Raw genomic sequence first — 16,407 nt, forward strand, 5'->3', positions numbered from 1 at the left:
TGAACTTTCCTCTTTCAGCAGGGACTAACTGCTGTTCTATAGAGAATTCCACATATAAACATGTCTTTCAAAATGGAACGAAGGTCAACTTACCTAATGTTAGAGGCCTTTCTCCAAAATGGCCACTTATCTCCTATTGTCAAGGAAACTGAAGCCACCCAGGGCACTCTTAACACAGGGCTGCTGGCTTCACTTTAATTGGAAACAATGTCAGTCAATAGCTATATTGAAAAGGGCCACGTAACTGAGAGCAGCTGTGGCCTCTGTCCCATGTAGGGGGAGGGAGATGGCAGCTATTTTGAAAGAGGCATTTATTCAGAGAGATTCATGAAGAATGTTATGCACCAGCCTCTGCTGACAGATAAGCTATAATAGAGGCTGAGACTAAATGTATACCTCATATCAGAAAAGACAATTAGAGGACAAAGAATACCACCATGGCTAAACAGCAGAGTAATGAAGGCAGTTGGAGGCAAAAAAGGCATCATTTACAATGTGTAAGTCCTGTTTTAGTGAGGCTAATAGGAAGGAGCACAAACTCTGGCAAGTCAGGTGTAAAAGCATAATAAAGTTGGCCAAGACAGAATCCTAAGAAGCAACTTGATAAAGACACAGAAACTAACAGTAAGGAATGTAAGTATATCAGATGCAGGAAGCCTGCCAAATATGCTTTGGGACCACCCGGTGACCAAGAAAGGAGCAGTCAGGGAAGATAAGGCCATTGCAGAGAAGCTAAATGAATTCTTTGCTCAGTCTTCATTGCAGAGGGATGTGTGGGGGATAGCGCTGATGTAGATATTTTTGGGAAACAAATTTGAAATACTGTCCCACACTGATGTCAGAAGGTAGCTAATGTAACACCAATTTTTGAAAAGGGCTCCAGAGATGATCCTGTACGTTACAGGGTGGTGTGCTTTTACTTCAGTACCATGCTAATAGGTTGAAACTACAATAAAGAACAGAATTATCAGACCTGTAGAGAAACAGTATGTTGGGGAAGAGTCAACACAGCTTTTATAAAGGGAAGTTGTACCTCACCAATATATTTGAATTCTTTGTGTGTGTCAACAAACATGTGGATAATGGTGATCCAGTTGATAGAGTACTTGGATTTTCAGAAAGTTTGTAACAAGGTACTTTACCAAAGGCTCTTAAGGTAAACTAAGTAGTCATGGGAGAACAGTGAAGGTCCTCTCCTGGATCAGTAACTGGTTGAAAGATAGGAAACAAAATAGTTTTTAGTCAAAAGCTGACCACAAAGATTTACAGAGATCTCATAAACAGGGTGACTGGGTAATGAAATGGCAGATGAAATTGAATGTTAATAAGTGCAAAGTTATGCAATTTGGAAAAAGTAATCCCCCCACCTATGTAATGATGGGGTCTAAATTAGCTGTTACCATTCAAGAAAGAAATCTTAGAGTAACTGAGGACAGTTCTCTGAAAACTTCAACTCAATGCACAGCAGTGGTCAAAAAGACTAACACCATCTTAGGAACTGTTAGAAAAGGGATAAGTAATACAACAACAAAAAATCATAATGCTACTATATAAACACATGGTGTGCCCACACCTTGAATACTGCATGCATTTCTGGTTACCCTATCTCAAAGGCTATAGTGGAACTAGAAAAGGTTCAGAGAAGGGCAACCAAGATGATAGAGTATGGAGTGGTCTCCATAAGAGGATAGATTAAAAAGTCTAGGAATGTTTCTTAGGCTACATCTATACTACTCGCCGGATCGGCGGGTAGTGTTCAATATATTGGGGATCGATTTATCGTGTCTGGTCTGGACACAGTTAATCAATCCACTAATCAACGCCTGTACTCCACCTCAGCAGGAGAAGATATGCAACTTCAGCTACAAAGTATCTTCGTTCAAACCCCAACTCTCTTCCCTCCCCCCCCCCCCCCCCCCCCCCCCCCCCCGCCGCGAGTGTAGTCCAGGCTTTAGAAAAGAGGAGACTAAGGGGCAATATGACAGAAGTCTAAAAATAATGATTGGTATGAAAAAAGTGAATAAGGAAGTGGTGTTTGTCCTTTCCTCCAATATAAAAACTAGTGGGTTACCCTATGAAATTACTAGGCAGTAGGTTTAACGCAAACAAGAGGAAATACTTTTCACACAATGCAGTGTCAGCCTGTGGAACTCATTGCCATGGGATATTGTGATGGCCAAAAGTATAACCAAGTTCAAAAAAGAATTACATAAATTCATGGAGTTTAGCTCCTTTGATGGCTATTAGCCATGATGGTTGAGGATGCAACCTGACTGCCTGAAGCTGGCAGGGAAGACAGGTGTGGCTCACTCTAAAATTGCCTTGTTTTTGGACACTCCCCCTGAAGCTCTGGTTTTGGTCACTGTTGGAAACCGGATACTGACCTAGATGGACTGTTGGTGTGACCCAGTGTGGCAGCTCTTATGTTCTATTATGGAAAAATTACCATTAATCCTACATTTTTCTGTTCACAGGCTACCTATTGCATTATATCTATTCAACAAAAAGATTAGGAAAGGGAAGCTGAGCGCATGTAGGGGAAGGAGGAGAAAAATGTGTGCATGCATGGGAGGGAGATGCAAGAGGTAGGGGGACTTTTGGAGCACAGGACGGAGAAAGAGTGTGGTAGTACAGTCTTCCTGCTTTGGGCAGTGTCAGAATTACAGTTGTCAGAACATACCAGTGAATCTGGCAGTGATGATGAAATAGAACTTCTGGTGATTTAAGTCTGATGCTTCATATCATGTGATATTTCTAACTTAAGATAACATTCTCTTTTGGTTTCTTGACTTTCTTTTGTTCTTGTATGAATATTTTAATTTTTAAAGAGTTCCTTGACAAAAACTGTTAAAATGGGGTTAAGGTTGAGAGTGTGTATTAGTAACTTAGCTGAAACATCCTTGTGTTTTACCTTATCCCAGAAAAAAGCATTATAAAGGCAAGATATTCCAAGTTAGGTTAAATGTAAAAGAAATCCAAAATGTTAAGATAAGGAAATACAAAGGTAAGACACATCTTCACTGTATTGACACAGTGAGGGGGCAGAAGAGAGATGTAATTTTTTTGTAATTTCTTCTGATCTGGGAACACAAATGCTAAATGCTTTAATCACGTGTCATGGTATCACTACAGGGCAGAAGTAAGGTTGTTTGGAAGTCCATCAATCTTAGTTCCATCTTAATGTAATTTCTGTTTGGAAATATAGATGTAATAGTACCTCTTGGTCTTTAGTCCTGGACATGCTGTGAACAGACTGCAAATTTCCCCATACAGCTTTGTCCATGCCCATCATTCTTAATATGTATTCAACTCCATGGAGGTTTAATGCTATTCTGTGTATTTTCATGATGCACTAAGGAAGAGTAAAGGGAAATTTGTCTGTTCACTATGTGCATTTGGATATTATGTTTATGGCTACGTATAACAACTTAATTGGGACGGGGCAGCGATTAGAGGTATTTTGTGGCATATTCATCTTTTTGTATTGTCATCACTTCCAACCCCCTCACCTTCATTCTGCCTACGTTTCTGTAATGACTTCATTGTGGGATCAAGTCCCACAGAAATAACTACACTAGTCACTTCTGGAAAAGTCTGAGAATCCAAAAGCTAGCATTGTGATAGGGGTGGAAAATTTGTAATCCTTGGTTTTCTTTTCTTTTTCACAGGCGTTTCAAATCAACCACTCTTCCTTTGTCTGCTTGCATCATACCTGTACACCTCTAATGCTAACCATATATTTCTCTTTTTAAACAGATACCTGGTTTAGTAACTCTGAAGAGGCTTTCATGTGTCAGCTTTGCTGGTGTTGATAGCTTGGATGATGTGAAAAACCACACATATAATGAATTGTTTGTGTCTGGTGGTTTTGTTGTGTCTGATGAATCTGTTCTTAATCCAGAGTCTGTCACAGTTGGTAAGAATTTTTGTTAAAAATCATGAATTTTTAGTACAGAGAAAGCACTTGAGAATTAAATCCTCCATTTAACTACAGAAGAGAGGCAATGAAAACTTCTTGCAGTCATATGTATCAAGCTTGTTGTAATGGACCACCTCGAAGAGGGTTAAATCAGTTCGTTCTCATATGCACTTTATTATTCGCCTTTCTGGAGATAGCTGTCTATAACCAACTGGATTGGGGCCACCAATTAAAACTTCATAGGCTGCTGAGCTGGAAGTCAGTCTAGTCTTAGCCTGTGTCAGTCTGAATAGCTACCTCAATATGAAAAGCTTTTTGTATGATGTTACCAAACCATTAATATTCCAGTCCTCAAAAGAATTATACACAGCTTTTTATAACTGTAGCCTTTATTTAAAACCGCATTGTTCTCTCCATTCTCTCTCCCCCCCACCCCAAAAAACCCCCCAGAAACAAAACTTAAAGGTATATCTCTATATTATCTCATAAAATGGGAAGGGACCCTGAGAGGTCATCAAGTCCAGCCCCCTGCCTTCACTAGCAGGACCAAGTACTGATTTTTGCCCCAGATGCCTAGGTGGCCCTCTCAAGGATTGAGCTCTCAACCCTGGGTTTAGCAGGCCAACGCTCAAACCACTGAGCTATCCCTTCCCCCATAAGTTAATTTGTTTTTAATGGATCTCTCTTAATGGCAATAAGTCACTTTGAGTCAATTTTAGTGTAAACTTACACAACTGTAGTGGACCTGGGCCACTGACAGCAAACTGTAATCTATTAGAAACTGAATCTTTAAAAAAAAACACAGTTCTTGCAAAGGTCAGTACTGGGGTGATGTTTTCAGCTGTTAATTAAAGATATGTAAAATGGAAGACAATAGTTTTTGTGTTTTGGCTTAGATTTTTAAAGTTTTTTTAAAAAACAATATAACACATTATTTTGTCTCCAAAATAGATAAACTTAAAAATTTCCTAAAGTTTCTTGAGGACCTCAGTACACCTGATGGGAAATGGCAGTGGAAAGTCCACTGTAAAATACAAAAAAAACTCAAGGAGCTTGGGAGGTAAGCAGTGTACTCTAAATACCAAGGTATTGAAATGACATGTTAGAAAAACAGTGCTTTCAAAGATATAAAATCTTAAATCAAGAAAATATTTTTGAAGGGAGTTTTCATTGTGATATATTATGTAGTTTGAATATTGATCTAAATGTAAACCTCCAATCCTCTTTTAAATAGAATGAATGCTAAAGCCTTGAGTCTGCTGACACTTCTGAATACCTATCAGAAGAAACACATGGTTGAGATTCTGTCATATCATAACTGTGACTCTCAAACACGAAATGCTCCAGAATTAGACTGTCTTATCCGACTTCAGGCTCAGAATATACAACAAAGACATGTTGTCTTCTTAACAGGTAAAAAACCAGAACTTGCAGCTCTTTTTCTTAAGTTTGATGATATTGTCTTACTAAGTCACTCCTCTTTCTCTCTTTATAAATTTAGAAAAGAATGTCAAAACATTTTCAAATTATGCTGATAATGGAATAGTAGTTGCTACAGTTGATGACTTTATGCAAAACTTCAAAAATCTCGTTGGCTACCATAATTCAATTACTGAAGAAAACAACCTTCCTTCACCTGGTGTTCCTGAAAGACAATCAGGTAATATTCAGCATATTTTATACTCTTTTCAGCTAATCAGAGGAGTGGGGTGGAGGTCCTTTAAGTGTAGTGTCTTTACTCTTACAAAACAAACTCTGTAGATTTGTGAGGAAATCCCAACTCTCAAGTACTCTGTATTTTAAGAAGTGGGAAAGGGATGCTGGGATGGAATACTTTAAGGTATCTTCAATACACAATTACTGACTAATTCAGTATCCAAGAAAGCCTGATGATGATGATGACAATGATTGATTAAGAGGGTAAGGTAATATGTAAGCCAAATGACATTCCCTTCTGTTCTGAGGGAAGGATAAGCTTAATGACAGATTTACAAATGGTAACAAAATGAACTTGGATGTCAGTAATTGTATTCTGTAATTGTCTGATCAAATACTGACCTACTGTATAACTTTAGATGCTGTTTTGACATTAACCCCTTTGGAGCTGGGAGTTGGGATTTCCCAACACTAAACATGAACACAATGCGCAGAAGCTTTTAGCATCGGAATATCTGGACATTCACACAGAGGGTTAAGTGTGTGTATTGAGTAAGTGAACAAGAGTGGCAGAAGACCAAGCCTTAAGTGATATTGGATTTACCTACCCGAAGCATAACACTCTGTGAGTAGTGTGTAGCTTTTTTAAAAATCATATATTTCAATAGAGTAGGACTTCTCTTTTTTAATATAGTTCTTGTAGAAAGCGATGAAAAGGATGAGGAAGATATGTCTTTGGATTCAGGGGATGAAACATCACAAATAGAAATCTGCAGTGATGCCTCAAAGTATGATTCTCATTCAGAAGCTTTGCAGACAGAGACCAAAGGCTCACATGGAACAGATTCAAAAGAAAAAACTCAAACTGATATGCAGCTGTCTTCTGAAGGACAAACTGGATTGATGGAAAAAACTTCTAAACTTGTTTTGGAGGAGATACAGCCAATAACTCCTGTTTCTACAGCATGCTCTGCTGAAGGAGACAAAAACAATTCAGTAGAGCAAGTTCCTTTCAACAACTTTCAGGTTTACAGTAGACAATTAAGTATGTCCCATCAGTTCAGTCATTTTAATGTTCTCACTCATCAGACTTTTCTGGGAACAACATACCCAATTTCCACAAGTCAAAACCAAGAAGGTGGAAATTATTTTCTGTCTGCTTACAGTCAGAGCATGGATACAGACAAGTCGTCATCTCCTAGTAATTGGGATGTAAATTGTGAATCTTCCAGGCCATATTCAAAATAGAAATAAACACAAAACTAAAACTTTTTATAGGTTTGTTGTGGACTTCTTTTTGTTTCTAAAAAAGGTGAATTAACAGTTTCTATTTTATTCTCTGAGCAAAATGTTTCTTGTCATTTAACTCAAATGTTTCCGTCTTATTTAAATCATGATGGCCTGTACCAGTTGAAGCATCTGAAAATTGAAATAAATATATATTTTTTAACATTTATTGTATTTGAATTATCTTGTTTTGTTGGCACTTTTAAGTTTTTACATTTGTATTTGACCTGTACTTGGGCTTCAGTTTGAAGTCTGTTTTAATGTAAAACTGAATGTTTGCCTAAAGCATGTGAAATAGCAAAGCTTCATTTTTTAAGTAAATTGTAATAGAGTATCCAAGCCACTTGTCTTTAAATGAATATAAAAACTGTTATGTATTTATTTGACATTGGACACACATTTTTGTACAAAATGTTTTTACATAGCGATAAGGCAGTGTAGTTATTTTAATGAAAAAATATATATATATAATACTGGATTTTGGCTAAATACCTCAATTAGAGTAACCAATGGTGCAGTTCCATTTAAAAAAAAAAAATAAACTCTTCATGCACATGGGACTTAGTAGCAACTTGCTTTGTTTTATATCCTGTTTCTAAAATACAGAAAACTGATGCTGCAAAATTTATTTCAATACCATTTTTGTGTGCATCTAATTAATCTGTTTAGTACCTTCTGCTTACCACAACTGCATGGAAATAGCCCTACAGTTTTAAAGTTCTGTATCTTCTTATAAATGTACAGATGGCAGACAGCTGATTTGTTCTGTCTTAACTTGAATTACTATAGTAGTGTAACAGACACTATCGGTACTTTTTAGGCTCTGAACTTAATGTTCTGCTAAATGTGGCACTGCCACTAAAAATGAATATCTTAAGAGTTTAATTACTGTTCTCACCCGTTCTTTAAAATTATATGTATTGTGCTAGATTTTGTCTCCTTCCCCATCCCCGAACATTTTTCTGTAGTAACTCAATTACTGAAGCACAAATGTATCAACTTTCCTTGTGCACAGTCTTGTAAATACTATAGAGAAGATTTCCAGAAAATACTATGTGGATGGTAAAACAAACTCTGGCATACTACCATGTGTTCGGTTTTTTTGTTTTTTTAAATTTAGTGTTTAAAGTCCACTACTACCTAAGAGGTTTTTTTTAATATTACTAAGTTCTTGGGTTTTGTTTTTTTTTCTGTCAAGACAGTTTATTTTTGTTGCTGGCAGTTTAGGTTTTAGTACAGCCAGGGGACAAATGTTGTTTTAAAGGCAAAATGTGATTATTAAGCCACAAATGACAGGTGCACTCACTACTTATAGTAGCTAGAACTATTTTTTGAAAGCTAACTAATTTCAAGCTGGTATTCATTTTTAGAATACCCATTTAATGCATTTTAAGTAAAACACTTCTATAAAAAGATGACTTCTAAAAATAAAAGAAAAGCTCCCACTCATTCAGAACATAGGTGGCAACAGCACAGATAGGTACGGAAGCAGAGGCTATTCAGGCAATCGGGTGCTGGCAGTCTAATGCAAACTGAACATATGTAAAACCACAGGTGGAAAATCAACATTAATCAGTTGTGTTATCATTTCAGATACAGGACAACCAGCTATACACACAATGGTGTGGATCTGTGGGCAAAGTATTGTGATTTGGGTGCATAAGCACAAATCCAGGTTGCCCTAAGGCTCCCAGCTAGGATTCGGTGGCGAAGCATATTCAGTTGGCACGCAGGAAGGGGCATGTTACCGCTGTTGTATGCTGTGCGAGTGCATCAGTAGCCACCGGATATATTGGTGATACACCTGGGAGAAAATGATCTTGGAACACTTAAAGGGGTGGAGTTAATGCTTTGAACTAGAAGCGACATGACGCAGATCCTGGGAATTTTTCTGGGGGTTATCATCGGTCTAATATGCAACAAACAAACTAGCAATTATTCCATTCCTTTTCCAAGCCATGAACCCCGCCAGGGTGGACAAAACTGGGAAGTATGTGAACAGGGAGGTGGCCAAATCCTTGTTGCTCTTGGTGGGGGACAGTAATTTCACATCCTGGCATAGTCTATGGGGCACTGGAGTTACTTTAGGAGGATGGGGTGCACTTGTCAGACTTGGGTGCTGCCATATTTTTGGCTGATGTAAAAGGGTATTGGGAGATGTCTGGGAACACAGCTGGGTGTGGGGGAGGAGGCAGCCAAGCTAATGGCTGGCGCCTCCTTGTGGTGGATGTTCAGTGCAGGTACTCCATAAATTAAGGCACAGAAGAACAGATAAATGGCTTGGAAAAGGAATGGAGTAATTGCTAGTTTATTTTTGTTGCAGTCAGTTCAGGTTTTAGTACAGCCAAGGGACAAATGTTTTAAAGGCAAAATGTGATTATTAAGCCACCAATGACAAGTGCACTCACTACTTAAAATAGCTTTAAAAAAAATAGTTTTAGCTAACTCATTTCAAGCTTCAGAGTGGTAGCCGTGTTAGTCTGTATCAGCAAAAAGAATCAGGAGTACTTGTGGCACTTTAGACTAACGAATTTATTTGGACATAAGCTCATGCTAAATAAACCTGTTAGTCTCTAAGGTGCCACATGTACTCCTCGTTCTTCTTGCTAATTTCAAGCTGGCATTAATTTTTTAAATACTCATTTAATGCATTTTAAGTAAAACACTTCTATAAAAAGATGACTTCTAAAAATAGAAGAACAGCTTCACTTCATTTTACTGTATTGAGTATAGATACAAAAAGCTATTCCTTCCAGAATATCAAACTGTATTCTGCATTACAGAATAAACTGTATTAGGAACTAAGCCACTGTATGGCACATGCGAAGTCATCATGCAAGGGCAATTCTTCTCATGAAGAAAAATACTCTCAATTTCCTTTCTTCATTAAACTTTAGACAGATTGTCATACAGAAACAACTGTATTACAAAGCGCACATTCAGATGTGTGTGGTGTTTCTCATGTATCTAATGAGAGAATTTATCCAAACTGTTGCCTAACAAATGGCCAAATGTTTATCAGCTGTAAATTAAACAAATGCTCTTTGATGTTGATTTAAGGCAGTTATCTTCAAATACATACAAGATGATAAGACCAGGGAGAGATGGGCTACTCTTTATTCACTGTTACGGGAGTTCCCTCACATCATACCAGTTTGCTACAGTTTCAAGATAGGGACTGACAAGGTTGGGATGCCCAGCATATGAATTTTGGTTCCCATTCATTCAGGATCTAGGCTGCAACAGCACCAGCCCAGCTGGGTACGGGGGTTAGAACAAATTCAGGCAATTGGGCATTGCTATTCTGAAATGTGCAAAGGGAGAGTGCGGATATGTGTGTTAATCTTCCTTTGTATTTTCATTACTGGGTGCACAGGTGGCTTCCAGGTTGGCTGGAGGTTTGCAGCTGGGCCTCAGTGGTGAAGCAGTCCTCAGCTGGCATGGGAGGAGGGGCATGTTATGGGACCAACTGATGCCTCCTCCATACACTGCAGGGTCCTGTGAGCAGGCATCAAATATAATTGTGGCTCACCTTGAGGAAGATAATGTGGGACTGTGTAAAGGGATAGCCTTAATGGTCAGAGTTAAGAAGGACTTGGGGCTGATCCTGGAACTTCTCCCAGGAGTAAAAATTGTATGATTGGATAAGCTGCAATGCAGGGCATGGCAGGGAGCTGTGAAGCCCCTGAAAGGTCAACAAGGCCAGGAGGTATGTGAATAGGCAGCTGGCTAAATTAATGGATGCCATAGGAGTGTCAGTGTGTTCACATCCAGGCAAAGTATATGAGGCATCAGAATTATTCAGGGAGGATGGGGTCCACCTGTCAGACATGGGAACTGAGAAGTTTTTGGCTGATATTAAAGGGGGCATTAGGAGATGTCTGGGCACCTGGTTAACTAAGGAGGGAGGTGGCCAAGCTAATTGCTGGTGCCTCTTTTGGAAGATGCCCACTGCAGGTATTCCATGGGGAAGGGCTACAGTGATCAGATAAAAATGCACTGGTAAAGGATTTAAAAGAGAAGAAATGGGTGGGGGTGGAGAGGGTTTGGGACTCCTATGGCTGGTATAGCAGGGAACCCATTCTTCCTCCTTCTTTATAGTCCCCCTTAACCCTTATTTGAGGAGGGGGGGGGAGGTTGAGGTCCCTGCTGTGGGTTGGCTGGGGACCAGGGTAGATATGGGGGAGAGATGTCAGAAGCCCCCAGCTATATATTGAAATGATTATGGAATTATCTGCACTGTACACTTCTATCGGCCAGGGACTCCCAGACTTTTAAGAAGGAAGTTGTGGCCTAACTAAACTATGCTACGTGTCTCTTGTCGTCTTTCTGGCATAGCTGGACAATAAGCACTGCCGTTCAGTTTTAGCTAGCTTATTCAATACGTACGCTGGGTTGCTCACTAGCACACACATTATTTATCTAAGTGATCAGACAGCTTTTTGGACAAGGCAACACTGAAAGGGGAAGAGATTTGGCACTTCTAATTTTTTTTAGTGTGAAGTAAAAATTGGTATGTCATTAAATATTTAATACATTTATTTATACAAAAAATACATTTTAAATTCTACAAAAAGTTAATGTAAATAACTTTCTATACTACTGTTTTTCTACTACATAATCTTAAATCTTCAAAGCAGAAGATTGTTCTAAACAGCAAATGCATTATATATTAGATTCAAGCATCTTCAAACAACCACATGTGGGGAGGAGGAAAGGGAACAAAACCCCATAACCTGTCACAGTTCATGTAGGAGATAGGACCTTGGTTAAAAGAGATTTAGATGAAGTTAGTAAATTACAGTAGCAAATATAAAGTGCTGTGCCTGACATTTTTAAACTTTTTAAAAGTTTAAAGATTTTTTTTTGTATACGTGTGTACCTTTTTTTAAAATGGTGAAATAAAGTTTTCTTCTTGATTCATGGTTGGAATTAGACCAGTCTCCAACTCCTTCTGCTTTTGGAGGAGACCCTGAAATAATGAGTACAAAGTAAATGCTCTTCCTTCTCCACAAAATAGGAGCCAATGGCAAGCTTCTACTTTATTTCTTATTCACACTTTTAAGGCTCTTTAACCAGTTTAGCCTTTGCTTACCTGTGTGGATGTGCAAGGCAACGAAGAACTGAAAATCAAGACTGTTGGGATCTATTCCTGCCTCTGGAGGGGCATGTGAGCTCTAGTAGCTAGAGTGAGCATAGTTAAAGAGTTGAAACACTGATTCTGAAGAGTGGTTTGGGTAAAGCAACATGAGCTGCGGCAATAACACTAAAAATGTGGAGATTCTAGCCTTTGCTACAGCTCCTTTATGCTGCTCCAGCTGCACTTGTGGTGTGGAAAGATTAGATTTTTATTGGTAAAATGTTGTTTTTAGCCATATATACACAAACTGATGAAAAAATATTTCTATCAGTAGTAACTGACATTTACAAAGTAAAAAAAATGCTGCTTAAGGACTTAGTTTGATTTAAGGATGTTTATTTTGCATGTTTTGACTATAGTGTTGACAATTTGTGTTAAGTTAAAAAGCTTTAACTTTTTGATGCTCACTGTCTATCATTAATTGTACTAGGCCCTCCCCCCCAATATCCCACAACTGTGATTTAAAAAAAAGTTTAAAAACCCACAAATTTGCACCATTGTGGAAATTTAAGTAGATTAGAAAGGATTAATAATAAACATTGTGTGTTACAGTAGCTTCAAGGTTACCAGAACTTACACTAGTGCCTGTACAGACCCTGGAAGGAGCTCAGAAAGTGGAAAGGTGGCCTAAAGGCTCTTTTTTGCCCCTCAATAACTACACCATTGTTTTCACTAAATCTTGTGGAGTTATGTCATTACCATTAATTTAATAGAGGTAATGAAGCAAACACTACGTAGCTTATGCAAATATGCACACGCTTTTCTTTTGAACAAATTCAGTTATATATTTTAAGACACTTCTTATTTTTATAGATATACTTGGAATCCAAAAACAGATTTCAGTGTTGACAAAAAACCTAATTTAGGGAAGGTGTTTTGTAACAATTCATACTTCAAATTAACAAAGTAAAATATTTTTCATAGTTGCTATATGATTGCCAGCCCTGTTAAGTCTTTTGCTGTGAGTGGACAGCTACACCTTGATAGACTCAACCACCAGTTGTGGGAATGTCATCCCCTTAAGATAGCAGCAAAGAGTCCTGTGGCACCTTATAGACTAACAGACGTTTTGGAGCATGAGCTTTCGTGGCTGAATACCCACTTCATCGGATGCATCCAACAGAGTGGGTATTCACCCACGAAAGCTCATGCTCCAAAACGTCTGTTAGTCTATAAGGTGCCACAGGACTCTTGCTGCTTTTACAGATCCAGACTAACATGGCTACCCCTCTGATACTTGACACCCTTAAGTTAGGGTCCTGATGTGCTGTGAAAAAATTATTCCACTTTTATCCCAGAGTTGAATCACCTCTCCCCAGGAAGACCACTTTCTTAGGTGCTCAACTGTCTCAAAGCTAGGAAAAGAAAGAGGCTAAAGATGAGAGTAATGTAAGAATCACCAGGACAAAAAAATAGGATGAAAGACAGGGATAGAATCAAGAATAGGGCTAAAAGGATGGGAAATGATTATGAAAATACAAAACTTTACAATGTTCATTACAGATTTAGCTGATACTGTACCTGGCGTAATTCTGATAGTCCTTTGAGGATTGCCTGTTGTCGGTCTCTGTTTTTCACCACATTAGGATTAAGAAGTGGATCTCTCACATGATCAGAACTAAAAATCTGCCGTGGTGTATGGCAAGAATCTAAAGATAAGTATAAATCAAATTAATTATACTAAGTAATTGTTTCAATTTTACTTTAATTTCTTCCAAGTAATCTTTTTATAGGCTTTGCAGAATTTGATTTTTTTTATAATTAACAGAAAATATCAATGTTTATTTTTAAGCGTTTTTTCTATTTCTATAGATTTAACTTTTCACAGTTGCAACAAAGTATGGGGAGATCAGACAACTAGGGGTTAGACAATAATTGTTAATGCCAGTAGAGGCTGAGATTCAAAAAGTTAAAGCTACATAACCATTAAAACACAAATTGTCAATATTACATGTCAAAATATACAAAGTAAATATCCTTAAAACAAAGAGCTTAAGCAGCTTTTTTTTTTTTTTTTTTTTAACTTTGCCTATCTTGTAAATTTTGGTTAGTATTAGGGCTGTCGAGTGATTAAAAAAATTAATGGCGATTAACCGCAATGTTAACAAAATCAGAATACCATTTATTTAAATATTTTTGGATATTTTCTACATTTTCAAATATATTGATTTCAATTACAACACAATACAAAGTATACAGTGCTCACTTTATATTTATTTTTCATTACAAATATTTGCACTGTAAAAAACGAAATAGTACTTTCAGTTCACCTGATAGAAGTACTGTAGTACAATCTCTTTATCATGAAAGCTGAACTTACAAATGTAGAATTATGCACAAAAAATAACTTCATTCAAAAATAAAACAATGTAAAACTTTAGTGCCTACAAGTCCACTCAGTCCTATTTCAGCCAATCACTCAGATAAACAAGTTTGATTACATTTGCAGGAGATAAAGCTGCCTGCTTCTTGTTTATAATGTCACCTGAAGGTGTGAACAGGCGTTCACGTGGCACTGCTGTAGCCAGCGTCGCAAGATATTTATGTGCCAGATGCACTAAAGATTCATATGTCCCTTCATGCTTCAATCACCATTCCAGAGGATATGCATCCATGCTGATGACGGGTTCTGTTCAATAATGATCCAAAGCAGAGTGGACCAATGCATATTCATTTTCACCATCTAAGTCAGATGCCACCAGCAGAAGGTTGATTTTCTGTTTTGGTGGTTTGGGTTCTGTAGTTTCCGCATCTGAGTGTTGCTCTTTTAAACGTTCCGAAAGCATGCTTCACACCTTATCCCTCTCAGATTTTGGACGGCACTTCATATTCTTAAACCTTGGGTCGAGTGCTGTAGCTATTTTTAGAAATCTCACATTGGTACCTTCTTTGTCTTCTGTCAAATCTGCAGTGACAGTGTTTGTAAATCAAACAACATGCGCTGGGTCATCATCCGAGACTGCTATAACATGAAATATATGGCAGAATGCGGGTAAAACAGAACAGGGGACATACAATTCTCCCCCATGCAGTTCAGTCACAAATTTTATTAACACACTACATCATCAGCATGGAATCATGTCCTCCGGAATGATGGCTGAAGCCTGAAGGGGCATATGAATGTTTAGCTTTGTTAACTTTATTTTCTTTTAACACTATCCATTAGTGGCCTACCAAGTACAGGCTCTCTGTATAATACCGCGCCACAACTGATTAGTCAAAGGCATTTATAAGGATAAATGTCAGAGACTTCAGTGCACTATTTACATTAGGTATTCACACAACTCTTCAAACTAAATCACTATAATTCCTCCCCCCATCTTAATATCGGTTTACAATATGTTTCAGTACCATTAAACTGTTGATATTGTGGATCATGTGTTGAAGGTCTAGTCATTGGTGCATCTGGATCAAGGTAATAAATTTCATTTGTTCGCACATAGGGAATAAAATGAGAAGAAGGTGGCCGTTCAGGTTCAATAACTGGCGAAGACGATTTCCTCTGTTGCATGTCTGTGTTGGTATTTCTCTCTCTCCCAATATTGCCATTCTGAACTGGGAAATTAGAAGTATTTATCTGCCTTTGTTGTACTTGGTATAATCTGTTTTTAACTGCTGGAACAGGTGGTGATTCGGATCTGTGCAAAACAATTTTAGTTAGACCAAAATTTTCAAGCAATATGCTTCATTTTATTAATACGCCTCAAAACTAATGAAATATTGTTTAATAGATCTTTAAACAAAATCTAAAATGATGTCTTTCCTCCCCTATGTGCTTTATATGCACTATAAACATTTACGCTGCTCACACTTTTAGCGCAAAGTGGCCAGAAACTCAAGGATCTTGCTAATTAGGAATTCCCAGATGACAACGAATCAGAATAATGACTCTGTGCTACTTCTCTTGTCACTACAGGATAGGCTGCATGGGTTGATGAAAGGGAGAACCCACACAGATCTGGTTATTCCCGCCTGCCAAAATGGTCATTTGGGACCAAAGAGCCGTCTGAAGGCTTGGCCAGACCTGAGAATCAGGCCATGAATATTCTATTTCTGTTAGCTTGCAGACAATTGTGGGCTCTTATTTCCTAGACTGAGTGGCATCCTATAATTTTCCTTCTATAGTATTTGACACTTTTATTTTAAACATTTAACAGAAATATCTGTTTTCTAGAATTAGCCATTTGTTCATCATTCTCTCTTTCCCTAAAACAAGCTCTATGAAACTTATAAAAGTAATTCATATTGTTTAAATCTCTGCTAGTTCTTTTAAGGATAAAATGCATTCTAAACACTTTTTTATGAAGGCAAATGCAAATAAACGTGCTAGGCAAAAAATATATACTGCTAAAGGTCATGTCCCGTGCCCAAGTTACAGAAAGGAAGAGTAGGTCCTGTTCTTAAA

At 37.9% G+C, this 16,407-nt stretch overlaps 2 protein-coding genes across 9 annotated transcripts in view; one reads left to right on the top strand and one right to left on the bottom strand.

Annotated features, from left to right (window-relative positions):
• The window catches only part of TASOR (transcription activation suppressor), a 60,067-nt gene extending 50,695 nt beyond the window's left edge, over positions 1-9,372 (top strand). For 4 of the 8 annotated variants that reach the window (XM_050958418.1, XM_050958420.1, XM_050958419.1 and 1 more), the window contains 5 exons: positions 3,757-3,916; positions 4,871-4,979; positions 5,154-5,332; positions 5,421-5,579; positions 6,270-7,422. In XM_050958418.1, coding sequence (XP_050814375.1) covers positions 3,757-3,916; positions 4,871-4,979; positions 5,154-5,332; positions 5,421-5,579; positions 6,270-6,823 — 1,161 coding nt within the window. In that variant the 3' untranslated portion in view covers positions 6,824-7,422. Of the gene's footprint in view, positions 1-3,756; positions 3,917-4,870; positions 4,980-5,153; positions 5,333-5,420; positions 5,580-5,994; positions 7,423-8,455 lie in introns of those variants that run through there. The other 4 variants (XM_050958425.1, XM_050958426.1, XM_050958423.1 and 1 more) reach the window with 2 other exon arrangements.
• Positions 1-16,407, bottom strand: part of CCDC66 (coiled-coil domain containing 66) — an 87,551-nt gene that overhangs the window by 30,988 nt on the left and 40,156 nt on the right. The window contains exons 17-19 of the mRNA XM_050958493.1: positions 15,354-15,640; positions 13,524-13,651; positions 11,747-11,834 (exon numbers count right to left, since the gene is read on the bottom strand). Coding sequence (XP_050814450.1) covers positions 11,751-11,834; positions 13,524-13,651; positions 15,354-15,640 — 499 coding nt within the window. The 3' untranslated portion in view covers positions 11,747-11,750. The remainder of the gene's footprint in view (positions 1-11,746; positions 11,835-13,523; positions 13,652-15,353; positions 15,641-16,407) is intronic.

The sequence above is a fragment of the Gopherus flavomarginatus genome, chromosome 6 (genome assembly GCF_025201925.1).
Source record: "Gopherus flavomarginatus isolate rGopFla2 chromosome 6, rGopFla2.mat.asm, whole genome shotgun sequence".
Taxonomy (NCBI): Eukaryota; Metazoa; Chordata; order Testudines; family Testudinidae; genus Gopherus; species Gopherus flavomarginatus.